The sequence below is a fragment of the Somniosus microcephalus genome, chromosome 3, assembly GCF_052327205.1.
Source record: "Somniosus microcephalus isolate GS21.2 chromosome 3, FLI_Smic_1.0, whole genome shotgun sequence".
NCBI lineage: Eukaryota > Metazoa > Chordata > Chondrichthyes > Squaliformes > Somniosidae > Somniosus > Somniosus microcephalus.
The window spans coordinates 33,360,562-33,377,728 of NC_140989.1; the positions used below are offsets into that span (position 1 = coordinate 33,360,562).

General features: G+C 47.9%; 1 protein-coding gene across 10 annotated transcripts in view; it reads right to left on the minus strand.

The window, feature by feature from the left end:
- sdccag8 (SHH signaling and ciliogenesis regulator sdccag8) overlaps positions 1-17,167 on the minus strand; it is a 414,689-nt gene that overhangs the window by 141,545 nt on the left and 255,977 nt on the right. For all 10 annotated transcript variants that reach the window (XM_085979869.1, XM_085979861.1, XM_085979875.1 and 7 more), the window contains one exon: positions 1,623-1,731. In XM_085979869.1, coding sequence (XP_085835995.1) covers positions 1,623-1,731 — 109 coding nt within the window. The remainder of the gene's footprint in view (positions 1-1,622; positions 1,732-17,167) is intronic.

Here is a 17,167-nt window from a genome sequence, read left to right on the forward strand (position 1 = left end):
TACACATTTCTTTAGGTTACAAGTTTTGAAATCCATGTCCAGTGCCACCTCATTGGGAGAACCTCTCTCCCCAGCGACAGATCACTTCTGACACCTCACCTGCAGCTGCCATCTAATCCAGCCGATGGAGGGAGTCATTGGAGAGCCTGGGTGCAAGAGGTCACCTTTGTGCAGTGATTGTCAATGTTTGCAGCACCTGAATGCTGTCAAACACTGAGAAATCAACTGTCAAAAAAAAATTGTGCGTGGTCCCTTTAAAGGAAACCGGCAGATGACGCATCATCAAATGACGTAATCTGACCCGCTTCCTCTTAATTGGTCGACAAGCCCGCAAGGCGGGCTTAACAAGGTCAATCAAGGCAAAATCACGTCTGTGGGCCCGATGCAGCAGCGGGGGGCGGCAAGACTGGAAGCTGAAAACCACGTGACCCGCACCAAACCCACCTCCATTGATAAAATTGCGGCCTCCATCAATGATTTGGATGAGAGGACCAAATGTAATATATCCAAGTTTGCTGATGATACAAAGCTAGTTGGGAATGTAAGTTGTGAGGAGGATGCAAAGAGGCTTCAAAGGGATATAGACAGGTTAAGTGAGTGGGCAAGAACATGACAAATGGAATTTTACATGGAGAAAAGTGAAGTTATCCACTTTGGTAGGAAAAATAGAAAAGCAGAGTATTTTTTAAATGGTGAGAGATTGGGAAATGTTGGTGTTCAGAGGGACCTAGGTGTCCTTGTACATGAATCACTGAATGTTAACATGCAGGTACAGCAAGCAATTGGGAAAGCAAATTGTGTGTTGGTCTTTATTACAAGAGGATTTGAGTACAAGAGTAAAGACGTCTTACTGTAATTATATAGGGCCCTGGTGAGGCCACACCTGGAGTATTGTGTACAGTTTTGGTCTCCTTACCTAAGGAAGGATATACTTGCCATAGAGAGTGCGCAATGAAGGTTCACCAGGCTGATTCTGGGATGGGGGACTGTTCTAGAAGGAGAGATTGAGTAGACTAGGCCTATATTCTTTAGAGATTAGAAGAATGAGAGGTGATCTCATTGAAACATACAAAATTCTTACAGGGCTTGACAGGGTAGATGCAGGGAGGATGTTTCCCCTGGCTGGGGAGTCTAGAACCAGGGGTCACAGTCTCAGAATAAGGGGTCGGCCATTTAGGGCTGGAATGAGGAGAAATTTCTTCACTCAAGAGGGTGGTGAATCTTTGCAATTCTCTACCCCAGAGGGCTGTGGAGGCTCAGTCATTGAGTATATTCAAGACAGAGATCGATAGATTTTTGGATATTAAGCAAATCAAGGGGTATGGAGATAGTGCAGGAAAGTGGAGTTGAGGTAGAAGATCAGCCATGATCTTATTGAATGGTGGAGCAGGCTCGAGGGGCTGAATGGCCTGCTCCTATTACTTATGTTCTTATTTACCAGCAAATTATGGGTGTGCAGCACATCTGCCTCAGAAAACAATTTCTAGGCACCTTAAGTTTTGATTATTGAGATATTGAGGTGATTGATTATGAAAACAATACTTAGACAGTTAAAAATTACTTATCCTTATAGCAATAATTATAAACGCACGATTTGGGATAAAGTCAGAAATGATTCCTACCTGTTTTTTTCTGTGATCTTTTGCAGCTTTTGGCTTAAAATGCGACACTCTAATTTCAATTTGTTTATGAGTGTATTCTGGGAACTAAGTAGTGCCTCCAGTTCATTAACTAGAATAAAAGCAGAAGAGTTTATAGTACATTGGTCTATTAAACAGAGATTAGACTTTGTGATTAAGACCTTTCCCTCTGAATTGCGTCTTCCGTTTCTCAATTTTTCTATCTCTTGAGGATATGACAACTTGAAGTAAAATAAGTGAGACAAATTTGTTACAGATAATGGCATACGTTTTCCAATCATAATGCCAATGGTAATCCACTCATTTTAATGGATTAGTGTTGGCATTATGATCTGGTTTCTAAAATGCTGATCTAGCGGCAGTGCGGTCATTCTATTCATGTTTTAATAGAATTATCATTAATATGATTTAAATGCTTATATCCTGACAAACTAACTTGTAGATAATTTGGATGAAATCATCTGAGAAGGTTAAGCAGATTTGAATGCCAGTTGAGAATGAGCTTCAAACTTGGCAGTCAAGTTGGGGTTTCCAACCTTCTACCGCTAGCTGTACCTGGTCACTGTGTTTAACATGAGAGGAAGTATGATATTTAGCTTTGTTAGTGGATGTTTGCAAATGTGTGCTACTTTTGAAATATGTGTTGCCAACCAAACTCATTTTAATAGCTTGTTATCCTATAACATATGTATGCATGCATATCATGCGCAAAAGATAGGAAGATTAGCATTTAAACAAAAATGATTTAGCTCGATCAATTTTTTCCAACGTTCACTGTGTAAGCCGCAGACCTGCCTACAATGTTGTTTTACATTTAGATCTTAGAAAGTAGAACCACAGAGGGAAGGTATTTGGCTCATCTTATCTGTGCCAGAGCAATCAGAACCAATTCCACTGCCCTGCTTTCTCGTGGCATGCATTGCTATCTTATAAATATAGTAAAACTTCTTATGTAATCTGCATCCTGATTGTGAAGCTGCCAGTTAATTTTCTTCTTCCACATGGGTTAAGTGTTTAATTCTCAATGATGTTTTTCTCTTTTCTAATGAGTTATTTTCTACTTTATTATGCACCAATCATAACACAAAACTTTTTTCCATCACTCGAGCTATAAAATAATCCTGCAAGCTATAGCTGCCATGACACGTTTCACTCAGAATTGGATTGAGATTCATAACAGATAATAAATAAATATTGCTTTAAATGTTGTGAATTTTGAGGTGAATTGATTACCATATGATCCTAGAAATAAAATGGTGGAGATATTTTTTGAACAAATCTGCAATTGCATTTACAGAATGCCGATGTAGGCATGTCTAGAGTCTGAAGCTTGTGAAGACCTAATGAGCCCACACCCACTCCTGCTTACACTCCAGCTCTGCCTACATTCCTTCCCTCTTAAATCCACCCTGACTGCTCCACTTCTGCTCCCTCCCTAGTAGGGCTGGATTTTGCTCCCTCTTCACACAATCACTGCTCAGGTCTAGGACTATACTGCCTCTCTGCTCCAGCCCAGTGGCTTGCAGCAATGCACCCGGCTTAAAAAAGAACGACACTCACAATGTCTGCTGTGGTTCCAGTACCAAGTTTGGATCTGGTTCATTAACAACTAATGTCTTTGCTCCTGGTGTCAAAAATTCACCCTTTATTAGTAGAAAACGCAATTATCATTTTTATTTGTGTGCAAAAGACCATGTGTTGACAATTTTACCTTGATTTTGTCATTACTAAGGGGATGTAATTAGTTTTTCTTCCCAAGAAATGTTAAAATATAAAGTTGCTGGGATACCATTACTCTACATGCCCAGGTCTATGATTAAGCATCAGCAGTAGCTCAGGCGCTAGACCTCCCATTGCCTTCCAGCCTGAGTTCCTTGCCCACAGTGTCTCTTCCATCCAACCATGTTGCAGCAGCTTCTGGATGCACTTGGGCTGGCTGAGCCCAAGTCTCTGCGCCTAGCAGAAGAGTGACAAAAAAAATAAGCAGGCCCAGCCTCCAGCTGTCTCCATACCAGAGCACAACGTGCACCATCCCCAGGCCTAGGACGTGAGGCTGCCCCTGCTTTGTACCCAGGGAGCCAAACAAGATTATTTCCAGGGCTATCAGAGTCTAGCCTGAAAGCTCTATGGTAGTTCAGAGGAAAATGAGAGAGGGAGAACAAAAGAAAAATAAAGAAATGGAGGGGAACTGTGTGAGGGTATGCAAAGACGGAGGGATAAGCCAGCTGTGCTGCCCCTCCTGGCCTGGCACTTCAGAGCTGGACTTGCCTAGTTGTATAACATGGCGGGCACCATAGGTGTGGCCCTAGTGGTGCGGGTGCCTGCCATGCTCTCTGACCCAGCGAACTTTGACAGGGTCTGTGATGGGGGTCCCAGCACTTAAACCAGATACAACACACCCAACAACAGATTTTCAGGGCCTATATCTTAAAAAAACGTAAGTGTGATCATTTACATTCATTACATATATTGTACTATTTTCTTTTTGCATTATCTTACCTACTTGGTTCCTGTGTACTGTACATGCTTCACTCCCCATGGTATCCACTCTCCCAATTTGTCCAATTTTCCATTTGTCTAGTTGTCTCCACCATGATAAACATAATGGCCTGTATTTTCTGATGCCTACGGGTGTGTACGCGCTGTGTACACACCCGTAGGGACATCGGAAATGCTGGTTTCAGGCATCGAAGGGCATAAGAACATAAGAAATAGGAGCAGGAGTAGGCCATTCGGCCCTTCGAGCCTGCTCCGCCATTCAATGCGATCATGGCTGATCTTCTGCCTCAACTCCATTCACCGACCCTATCGCCATATCCCTTGATGCCCTTACTAGTCAGAAATCTATCGGCTTCTGTTTTGAATATACCCAATGACTGAGCCTCCACAGCCTTCTGGGGTAGAGAATTCCAAAGATTCACCACCCTCTGTGTGAAGAAATTTCTTCTTATCTCAGTCCTGAATGGCCTACCCTTTATCCTGAGGCTGTGGCCCCTGGTTCTAGACTTCCCAGCCAAGGGAAACATTCTCCCAGCATCCACTCTATCAAACCCTGTAATAATTTTGTATGCTTCAATGAGATCCCCTCCCATTCTTCTGAATTCAAGAGAATACAGGCCTAGTTTGCTCAATCTCTTCTCATACGACAGTCCCGCCATCCCAGGAATCAATCTCGTGAACCTTCGTTGCACTCCCTCTATGGCAAGTATATCCTTCCTTAGGTAAGGAGACCAAAATTGTACACAGTACTCCAGGTGTGGTCTCACCAAGGCCCTATATAATTGGAGTAAGACTTCTAGGCTCCTGTACTCAAATCCTCTTGTAATGAAGGCCAGCATACCATTTGCCTTCCTAATGGCTTGCTGCACCTGCACATTCACTTTCAGTGACTCATATACAAGGACACCCAGGTCCCTTTGAGCATCTGCATTCCCCAATCTTTCACCATTTAGGAAATACTCTGCCTTTCTGTTTTTTCTACCAAAGTGGATAACTTCACATTTACCCACATTATATTCCATCTGCCATGTTCTCACCCACTCACTGAGCCTGTCGAGATCCCCTTGAAGCCTCTTCACATCCTCTTCGCAACTGACACTGCCACCTAGCTTTGTATCATCAGCAAATTTGGAAATGTTACATTTAGTCCCCTCATCCAAATCATTGATATAGATTGTGAATAGCTGGGGCCCAAACACCAATCCTTGCGGTACCCCACCAGTCACAGCCTGCCATCCTGAAAAAGACCCGTTTATCCCCACTCTTTGTTTTCTGTCTGTTAACCAATTCTCAATCCATGCTTGTATATTACCCCCAATTCCAAGTGTCCTAACTTTGTTCACCAACCTCTTGTGTGGGACCTTATCGAAGGCCTTCTGAAAATCTAGATACACATCTACCAGTTCCCCATTGTCTACTCCACTAGTTACATCCTCAAAGAACTCCAATAGGTTTGTCAAACAGGATTTCCCTTTCATAAATCCATGATGACTCTGCCCAATCTTACTATTAGTTTCTAAGTGCCCAGTTATTGCATCCTTTATAATAGATTCCAACATTTTCCCAACTACTGATGTGAGGCTAACAGATCTGTAGTTCCCCGTTTTCTCTCTCCCTCCTTTTCTTAAATAGCAGGGTTACATTTGCTATCCTCCAATCTACAGGAACCGTTCCAGAATCTATAGAATTTTGGAAGATGACAACCAATGCGTCCACTATCTCAATGGCCACCTCTTTCAAAACCCGAGGATGTAGGTCATCCGGTCCTTGGGATTTATCGACTTTTAGTCCCATTAATTTTGCTAGTACTTTTTTTTTTACTAATAGTAATTTCTTTAAGTTCCGCATTCTCGACACACCCTTGGTTTTCTCGTTTTTCTGGGAGGATCCTCCGCGAAGACAGAAACAAAGTATTTATTTAATTTCTCTGCCATTTCCTCATTCCCCATTATAAATTCTCCCGTCTCTGACTGTAAAGGACCTACATTTACCTTCGCCAGTCTTTTCCTTTTCACATACCTATAGAAGCTTTTACAATCTGTTTTTATATTTTTCGCTAGTTTGTGCTCTTTTTCCCTTTCTTTATCAATTTCTTGGTCCCCCTTTGCTGATTTCTAAAAAGATCCCAATCCTCAGGCTGACCGCTTTTTCTGGCAACTTTATAAGCTTCCTCCTTTGACTTAATACTAGCTTTAATTTCTTTTGTTAGCCATGGTTGGATCACTTTTCCTTTTGGGTTTTTATGCCCTAGAGGAATATATGTTTGTTGCAAATTATGCATTATTTCCTTGAATGTTAGCCATTGTATGTCAACCTTCGTACCTTTTAGTGTAGTCTCCCAATCTACCATGGCCAACTTGTCCCTCATGCCCTTGTAGTTTCTTCTGTTTAGATTGAAGACCTTAGTTTCAGATTGGACTACATCACTCTCAAACTTAATATAAAATTCAATCATATTATGGTCACTTGTCCCTAAAGGCCCCTTTACCACAAGATTATTACACAGTACCAGATCCAGAATCGCCTGTTCCCTGGTTGGTTCCTCCACATACTGATCCAGGAAACCATCTCGCATGCATTCCAAGAATTCATCCTCCACACCATTAATGGTAATTTGATTTGCCCAGTCAATATGTAGATTAAAGTCCCCCATAATTACCGTATTGCCCTTGTTACATGCATTTCTAATTTCTTGATTGATACTGTGCCCTACATTACCATTAATGTTTGGTGGCCTATACACAACTCCTACCAATGTTTTCCGCCCTTTGCTGTTTCTTAGCTCCACCCAAACTGATTCCAGTTCTACATCACGATCTGCCGAGCCAAGATCTTTTATCACTACCGTACCGATCTCATCCCTTATTAACAGCGCTACGCCACCTCCTTTTCCTTTTTGTCTGTCCCTCCTAAATGTTGAGTACCCTGGAACATTCAGTTCCCAGCTTTGGTTACCCTGCAACCATGTCTCTGTAATGGCAATTACATCATACCCATTTACTTCAATTTGTGCCATTAATTTGTTGTGAATGCTATGTGCATTTAGATAAAGTGCCTTCAACTTTGCCTGTTTAATATTTTTCTGCACTTTGACCCTCTTTACTGTTGGCCTTTGTTTCTGCTCCCTACTAGTTTTGCTGACTACTTTTGTAACTTGTACTTCCAGCTTTGTTTCTCTCCATTCTGGACCCACACTTAGGTTCCCTAAGCATGCGCTGAAAACTGGCATTTCTGCTCTGTCAAGAATGCTCTTGACAGATCGGACGCCTGCCCTATAGAAGGGCCTCTGCGGGGGGGGTGTTCCGCTTTCTGCAGAACCTCCGCCCGCTGAAAACCCTAAGAAATCTTACGCCTGGTAAAAGCAGGCGTAAAAGCAGGCGTAAGGCCTGCTTTTACCAGCATAAGAGTTGAAAAAAGTAAAAAAAAAAAATGTTTCACTCATTTATAATTTAAAAATACTTTTTAAAAAGGTAAGTTTATTAAATTAAATTTTTGTTTAAAATATTTAATTTAATGTAATTTTAACTCATTTTAAAAATGTGATGGTTTAAAAAAAAATTATTTAATGTTTTAGTGTCTTTTTGGGGTGATCTCCATTCATATATTTGACGGGTCTATGTCAAAAGTATGAAGGGAGATTCCCTTCTCCTATTGGTTGGCCTAGCCCGTGTGATCTCAGGAACGCTTGCGAACTGCATGCGCCTCTGGGATACGTGGGCCCTGTGCATTTCGACTGTGGAGAGGCCCAGGAGCGGATGTGTCCGGACCTCGGGAGCCCTCAGGTAAGTTCGTAGATTTTTTTCCGATAGGAGGCATCTGCACGCAGGAAGCCTCCTATCGGAAATTACGGGCCATTCTGTCACAAGTCACACACCATCCTGACTTAGAAGTATATCGCCGATCCTTCATCATCGCTGGGTCAAAATCCTGGAACTCCCTACCTAACAGCACTGTGAGAGTACCTTCACCACACGGACTGCAGCAGTTCAAGAAGGCGGCTCACCACCACCTTCTCAAGGGCAACTAGGGATGGGCAATAAATGCTGGCCTTGCCAGCGATGCCCAGATCCCATGAACGAATAAAAAAAAAAAAACTGTGCACCTATGGGTGTTTACTACTATGCATGTTCAGGGCAGAGCAACATCACACAAATTTCTACACTTACAGCATGTTGCGTGATTTACTGCCTGATTACTGCAGTTTTACATCAAAAGTGCACAAGCCAATTAGTCTCATAGTGTAGGTTACTGAGTTTTTAGAATAGGTATAAATTAAAAACTATTGTCACAGTTTAATGATGTACATTGTAAGCAGTGACCCAACTTCAAATTCAGTAACATTTAAAAATAAATTCTGACTCTCTCCTGCTGTAATTGTTTTTCTGCCTGTGTGCCGCTCTTGAATTCCTTCAGACAGGCTCTCTCTGTCTTTGTTGGCATTAAACTCATTGGCCTAGAAATTCACTATGGCCCCGTTTGGGGCGCCAGCCTCGCCAGGGCGCTAAAAGTAGCGCCCCGGAAGCAGTCGCGGCTGCCCGCCGGAAATTCAGTTTGCGCGCCCCAGAGGGAAGCGCGGCGCTACTGGAGGCGCCCCGCATCCCTCTTGGGGCGCTGCAGCTGAATATCGCTGCGCAACGTGCTGCAGCGCCACACGCTGCGGCACGGCGCGCTGCAGTACTGCAGGCCTTCCTCCCCTTCTTAAAGGATCAAGGATCGCGAGTGTCGACAAAAGAGCCCGGCACCGAGAAGTGCCGGGCTCTTGGAACGCAGTCGGCACTCCGCGGCGGGGGGGAGGGCGGGTGGCTCAGGAGGCCGGGGACGGCAGCGCGGAGAGGTGCTGGCAGGCGGCCAGCAACAAAAATGGCCGCCCCGCACCTCTCCTTTAATTAGCGCCTCTACCGCCGCAGGTAGGCCCCCCTGAACCGGTCGCAAATAGCGTCCGGCGTTAAAGCAGGGGGTGCATCTAAATATCGCGATCGGGGCACTGCGCACACCAATGACGTCATCAGTAGCGGTGCAGCGCTAACGGCTAGCGCCGCCATTAGCGTCCCGCTAAATTTAGCGGGAGGCGTGGCCAGTGGCTTCCGACCCACTTAGCGCCCTCTTAAGGCGCAGCCCACTGAATTTCTAGGCCATTGTTCTCTATCTTTTGCCACACATCACTGTCACATGTATTTCTCTCGGTTTGTCTCTGACTCTTTTCCTCACTCTTTGTGTAAGTCTCTCATTCCTGTGTATCGCTTCAGCAACTCTAAATCCTCTGTATGACTCTCACATGTGTTTCTTTATCTTCTTAAAGCTGAGGGATCACAGCAAAATAGATGGGCATCATGTACCAGGCCTGTGGTAGGCTGGGGATCTGGTGGCAATGGCTAACCAAGCGCTGCCAGAACATGCATGAGAGAAAAAAATGGGGTCTTTAGGGACTGATCTTAGTGCATTGGACACTATAGGCACAGGAAACCAGTACCCGGGAGGGAGTTGTGGACCAGGGCCTGGGAGGTGGGGTTTGGCATTGGAAGCAGCATGGCCTGGGAGTATTGAGGGACCATTGATAGGACCAATGAGCACTCCATGATTGAGGCTGAGAGCTGGGAGGCTTGGGGGCCAAGAGTGTATGCGTGTGTGGGGTGGGGGGGAGGGAGCGTGGGCGTGGAGAGATTGGTGTTTAGCAGCATTGGGGAGGTGTCTGGGGACTTGCAGCATTGACAGAGTGGAATTAGGTTTTGGTAGCACAGGGCAGGAAGGCAGCTGGAGTCTGGTGGGGGGAGGGGATACAGGCTCACCCAAGCCAATGTGTGGATAGAGTGTGGTAGGAGATTTCAGGGGAGGTGCCATCAGGAAGATAGACAGAGCAGCTGTGGCCACCCGCACAAGAACTTGCAGGGAGAATTTGGGCCTGGTGGACTTTGGAATATGTGACCTGACAGTCCTGGAAATGGCTGGGGACATTTGAGGGAAGGGGAAGGGCCTGTGCCCCGACAGTATTCAGACTGGGAAGGACTGACACGACTGGGGTGCAGGGGCTGGTGACCACTTATGGAGAGGAGTGTTGGGGCCTTGAAGTACTTGGGGAAAGAGGTAATGGGAGCATTCGGAGAAGGGAATTATGGTGCCTGGCAGCACTGGGGAGGTGTCCGTGAACTTGCAGCATTGACAGAGTGGAATTAGGTCTGGGTGGCACAGGGCAGGAAGGCAGCTGTGTCCTGGCAGCAATGTGGAGAAGGGCTGCAGCCTGAGAGCCCTGGAGGCTGCAAGCATGTGGGAGGGGTCTGATCTGGTATCACTGGTGGTGCTGGGGCCTGACACCACGATGTGACAGAGTTGTTAACCTGAGGATTTTGGGTACTGGGGAAAGGTGGCAGCGATCTTTTAGGAAGGGCCTTCCATGCAGTAGTCAGAGAACAGGGTTGGGGCCATGCAGTAGTCAGAGAACAGGGTTGGGGCCTATCAGCACTGGATGGTGGGAGTGCCAGAGACTGGCAGTGCTGGAAAGCGAAAGGGCTGTGTCCTGACAGCACGGAGGAGGATTGGGATGTGGAAGCGCTTAGGGAAGGGAGCTGGGGTGTGGAAACATTGGGGATGAGGTCTGGTGTCTACTATGACTTGAGGTGTTGCCTCATGCCCATTCTATAATGTGCTGGCTGAGCAGGAGCCCTACTTCTAGTTTGTGGCTCCTAACTTTATGCTGGCAGAGTAGATGCTGCAGGCAAGTAAAATTGTGCTGCATGAACTTCGGTCTTTATTTCTGAAATATCTATTGCCAAAAATAAATAGTCAAGACGTGGAAACACCTGACTTCATTTATTTATTGCAGCAACGGGGAGTGAGATTTTGCCAGACACAAGAATGGCAGTCTCCTAATTATCACAGGCTGCAAACACAGGCTACAAACTGAGCTGGAGAATACGCAGAGCCCAGGAAATATTAGCAGGAAAGCCCAGGTAAATGCTGCAAGCACTGGAAACCTAATAAGAATCCAGCCCCAGAAAAAGTGACAGGCCCGTGCAGAGTAAAGTTGACAGAGTGGATCCGAAGGCAAAATAAGTAAGTTATTGGCAAAGGTTAGTGATTTCTTTGAAGATTCTGTTTTGTATATTCGTGTTATATATTTAATTTTTAAAGCATTTATAGTCAATTTTCTTCATCATATAAAAAGTATTCTACAGTTGTATAAGATTCATTCATAACAAGGGTGAACATCCTATGGCCCCAGGGCCACAAAGGCCACCCAAGTCCAGGCAATCATCCCTCAAAACCCAGGTAACTCAGTCCTATTTGCTCTTCTGTTTTTTTATTTGCTAGCTTGTCCTGTTTGAATTTCATGGGGTTGTAGGTCTGGAAAGGGTTGCTTTTTAGCACTATTGCCTCATTAATGGATATTAGTATCAGTAACTTAAGATATATATAAGTTAATGGGAGAACAGATTTAAACTTGATGGCCTGGACGAACGATGGTGCTGTGCCATTTTTCGGACACTAGACGGGCGCCTAAGTCTCCAATATAGCAGGCAAAAAGTGCGCACTCATTATGAGCCAGAAGTGCACCGCCCGTCATATTGGTATCGGCTAAAAACTAGGCAACTAGGGCCTGCGCCTGAAACAAGCGTTAGTTGCTTTGCGTATGCAAATGACCTAACACCTGCTCGAGACCCCTGAACGCAGCCGATGCCGGGCTGGCTAACTTGAGGAAAATGTGGTAATCGCGCGGCCTAACCAGCAGTCCCTAAAGGGACAGCTGCAGGCCGCTGCCAAAAAAGTAAGTTTGTAAAAAAAATACCTGAACGTGGAACCTCATTAAAACCGTGGCCCGTTGTAGGCCTCTGTTTGCCCTCCTCCTGATATTTGCCCTGACCCAGCTCCCGATCGATGCCTCGACCCCCGGTCTCAATCGCTCCACCCCATCCCGTCCCGGTTGGACCCTCTTCTGGTCACCTTCCCTTTCCCAGCCGCTCCTCTGCTGATCGCATCCCCTTCCCCTTTAATGACCTATCTGAGGGCCCCTGCTGGCGACGCAGTGGTCTGAAATTCTAAGCCTCTTCGTCGGCGAGTTGCCTGGGGACGCCCGGCAGGCGTCCGCAGCTTGCCAGTCTCATTTGAATGCGCCCGAGGCCCATTATCGGGTGCTCCTCTGGCCCACCCATTGGAGTTGCAGGGATCGTTCCCTATGCCCAGTTCGTGTCAATATGCCTGTTCCTAGGCCTATATGTGGGCAACGAGGCTCATGAAAACAGAAACTTGGACAACTCTGATTTACACTATATAGTATTGTAGGAACGGAGGTTCCTATCAAAAAGACTGAGTTCGACTCAGGTAATTAAATTAATGAACTTTAATGAAAACAAACTAGTTTAAACTGGAAACTGCTAGAACACATCAATAACAGGTCTACTCTCCTTGAGGGCTCCACGAGGACTGATCCTCTGGTCAGGAGACTGACGTCATGACGTTATCACGTTCTTCCCGCCTTTGGGGCATCACGTGACTAACGGCATGACGTCATCACGTTGAAACCGTGCTGTAAAGGTAACTAGGCATTGTACAGTCAAACAGTGTAATTAAAGGTACAGGCACAGACAGTAACTACATTGCTGTTAAAGGAATTATGTACAACCGCTCTGAGTCCTTTGGTGGCTCTGCCACATGCGCCCCCCCAGAATTGTCTTTAATAGAAAAGGTGAGGCGAGGAGGAGGCCTGATGAGCCTGTCCGATCGACTTCGATACCCTGGTAGAGGAAGTTGACGACCGGTGGACGAGTTGGCAGTCGGTGGCGGCTGAGCAGGCGCGGTGAGCGCAGTCGAGTTGTCAGGCGGCTTTGGTTGATCAGGTGCGGCGGCAACGGGCGGTCGGCCACGTTTGGGTGGTTGAGCGACTATGACAGGGTGGTCCAGGTCCAGGTGAGCCGGCTTCAAGCGGTCCACCGAGATGTGATCCGGTTTCCCTCCGACGTCGACCAAAAAGGATTTGTCTCCCGGTTCGATGACGCGGAAAGGACCAGTGTAAGGGGGCTTGTGCGGATCCCGGTGAGCTTCGTGTTGGATGAAGACATACTCCACATTCTTCAGTCCCGGTGGCACGTAGGAGGTTTGCAAACTGTGATTGGACGTAGGTATCGGAGCAAAGCATCTGGCCGCTTCTTGGTGGCGAACGAGTTGCCGGGAGGTGGACCATGGCTCTGTGGGAGAAGGGAGGAAATCTCCTGGTACATGGAGCGGCTGGCCATAGACGAGTTCAGCCGAAGACGATTGTAGATCGTCTTTGGGCGCCGTACGGAGACCCAACAGGACCCATGGGAGTCTGTCCACCCATCCTGCGCCTTGAAGACTGGCCCGAAGAGAGGCTTTAAGCGACCTGTGGAATCGCTCGCAAAGGCCATTTGCCTGCAGATGATAGGCGGTGGTGCGATGAAGTTTGGTACCGAGCCCCTGAGCCACAGCGTTCCAAAGATCCGAGGAAAATTGTGGCCCGTGGTCAGAGGAGATGTCCGCCGGTACCCCGAAATGGGCGACCCAACAGGAGATGAAAGCTCTAACGACGTCTGCCGACGTGGTGGAAACCAAAGGAATTGCCTCTGACCACCTAGTGGTGCGGTCCACTATGGTGAGGAGATGAGTATAACCCTGAGAAGGCGGAAGCGGCCCCACGAGGTCCACATGCACGTGGTCGAAACGACGCTCCGGAACAGTGAACGCAGCTACTGGAGCCTTGACATGACGCTGGACTTTGGCCTTTTGGCGTACGACGCAGGTATTAGCCCAGTCACGGACATCGATGTGCATACCTTTCCAGACAAACTTGGCTGACATAAGCCATTGCGAAGCCTTCATCCCTGGGTGCGACAACCCATGTATGGCATCAAAAACCCTCCGGCGCCATGCGACTGGCACTATGGGACGAGGAACTCCCATGGAAACGTCGCAAAGGAGCGTGGCACCTGCGGCCTGGAAGACGCCGTCGGTCGCTTGGAAGCTAGAGGGAATGGTTCGATATGATTGGACCTCCGAATCCGAAACCTGATCTGCCGCCATGAGGGCGTAGTCGATTCCCAGGTGCACCGCGTGGACCGTCACACGGGAGAGGCAATCTGCCACCAGGTTGTCCTTACCAGACACATGTTGAATGTCCAGGTAAATTCGGAAATGAACGTCAAGCGACGTTGTTGACGAGCGGACCACGGTTCGGTGGTCTTGGCCATGGCAAACGTAAGGGGTTTGTGGTCGACAAAAGCCGTGAAGGGGCGCCCCTCCAATAAAAACCGGAAATGGCGAACGGCGAGGAAACGGGCCAGTAACTCCCGATCGAAGGTGCTGTACTTTTTTTCATTTTTCCGTAGTTGACGGCTGAAAAACGCCAGCGGTTGCCATGTGCCGTTGACCCACTGTTCTTGCACCACACCGATGGCGTAGTCCGATGTGTCGGTGGTAAGGGCAATAGTAGCACCTGGAAGTGGGTGTGCCAGTATGGTTGCGTTGGCCAAAGCGTTCTTGGTGTCGCCGAATGCCTGGATCATTTCAGCTGTCCAGCTGATTGGGTCTTTACCGGATTTGCCCTTGAGGGCCCCGAACAAGGGTTGCATGAGTTGAGCCGCCTTGGGGACAAAACGGTGGTAGAAGTTGACCATCCCCAGGAACTCCTGCAAGGCCTTGACTGTCGACGGCCGTGGGAAAGAAGTAACCGCCTCAACCTTCGTTGCCGAAGGGACGGCACCGTCTGATGTTATGCGATGTCCCAGGAAGTCGATTTGTTGCAGGCCGAACTGGCACTTGGACGGGTTGATGATTAAACCGTGTTGGCGGAGGCGCGTGAAGAGGGAACGCAAATGGGAGATGTGCTCCTCCTTGCTGGCACTGGCGATGAGTATGTCGTCAAGGTAGACGAAAAGGAAACGCAGGTCTCGAAGAACGGAGTCCATTAAACGCTGGAACGCCTGTGCTGCGTTCTTTAAGCCAAACGGCATCCGCAGGAACTCAAAGAGGCCAAAAGGGGTGATGACTGCGGTTTTCGGGACGTCTTGTGGGTGCACTGGAACCTGGTGATATCCACGGACGAGGTCGACTTTAGAGTAGAATTTCCCGCCAAGTGGGCCGAGAAGTCCTGGATATGCGGGATCGGGTACCGATCCGGAGTGGTGGCGTCGTTGAGGCGTCGGTAGTCACCGCATGGCCGCCAGCCACCGCCTGGTTTCGGCACAATGTGGAGAGGCGAAGACCAGGGACTCTTCGATCACCTAATGATGCCGAGCCGCTCCATTGTGGCGAACTCCGCCTTCGCAGCTGCAAGCTTGCCGGGTTCGAGCCTTCTAGCCCGCGCATAAACCGGGGAGCCAGTAGTGGTGATGTGATGTTCAACACCATGTTTCGTCGCCGAAGAGGAGAAGGTGGGCCTTGTCAGCTCCGGAAACTCCCCGAGGAGCCGCGTGAAGTCATCTGGAGGAGGGAAAGCACAGGCAATGGAGCGCGCCACGGAGGTACCGTGGAAGCACGGAATCGAGTGGAAGGTGGCTGCGTTGATCAGCCGGCGGTGCCGGACATCGACTTGTAGGCTGTTGGCACACAGAAAATCTGCCCCACATAGGCTGTGAGACTGTAGCCGTGATGAAATCCCAAAAGAAGCGCTGACTGCCGAAACAGACTTCGACCCGCCACTTTTGGAACGTTTGAATAGCTGCGCCACTAGCCACTACGAGGGAAAAACCGAGGTTCCCAGTCTGCGTGTCGAGCTTCGACGCAGGTAGAATGCTACACTGCGCCCCGGTGTCACAAAGGAAACGGCGGCCTGAGAGGGAATCGGTGATATAGAAGACTTTCCCCGTAGAACCAACGGCCATCGCGGAACGCCCGTTAGACTTGGTCATCCGTCGCCAGGGACGCCGCCTGCGCCGCCTTGTTTTTTTTTTTGGTGAAAAACTGCAGGGGGAACGGCAGCATCGTGCTTTCGCGCCAAAACGGGAGTGGTAGGAGCACCAGCCCGCTGTAGGAGAAGCTGGGACCACATCTGTGGGGGGTGGGTGCCTCGTGGCCGCGCAGCACTGCTGGGTAACCGTGAAAATCTTATCGGCTTCGGCCGCAAGGTTGGTGCAGTCAGTAATGTCGGAGCTGGCTAGGGCAGCCTGAACCTGTTCAGGCAGTTGATAGAGGAAAAGCTCCCGGAAGATGAAACATTCCGGTTCAGCACCCAAGAGCGTGAGCATTTGGCTCATGAGCTCGGACGGTTTGGAGTCCCCGAGGCCGGGCAGCGTGATGAGCCGGCGAGCACACTCCGACTTTGATAGCCCGAAAACCTTAATTGCATCATACTTGCTGTCAGTAGGAGGACTACCGATGAGGCTGATGATCCGTGATGCAGTTGCGCTGTCGAGGGCGGAGACCACGTAATAATAACGGGTCTGATCCGCGATGATGTTCCGAATGGCGAACTGGGCTTCGGCCTGGATGACCCAGGCGTCTGGTTGTTGCTCCCAGAACTGTGGCAGTTTCAGCGTGACGGCGTTCGTGTCCATGTCGAATCTTCCACGAAAATCGTTCGTAGAAGTTGGGGTCACCAATGTAGGAACGGAGGTTCCTATCAAAAAAAACTGAGTTCGACTCAGGTAATTAAATTAATGAACTTTAATGAAAACAAACGAATTTAAACTGGAAACTGCTAGAACACATCAATAACAGGTCTACTCTCCTTGAGGGCCCCACGAGACTGACGTCATGACGTCATCACGTTCTTCCCGCCACTCGGGGCATCACGTGACTAACGGCATGACGTCATCACGTTGAAACCGTGCTGTAAAGGTAACTAGGCATTGTACAGTCAAACAGTGTAATTAAAGGTACAGGCACAGACAGTAACTACATTGCTGTTAAAGGAATTATGTACAACCGCCCTGAGTCCTTTGGTGGCTCCGCCACAGTATCATGCACGGGATCCATTACTTAGATTGGCTTTATAACTGCTTAACTACAGATTCTATACACATAAGTACATTATGACTATTCGTGAATTCAGCACAAGGAAATACGTGACGTAAATGTACGCC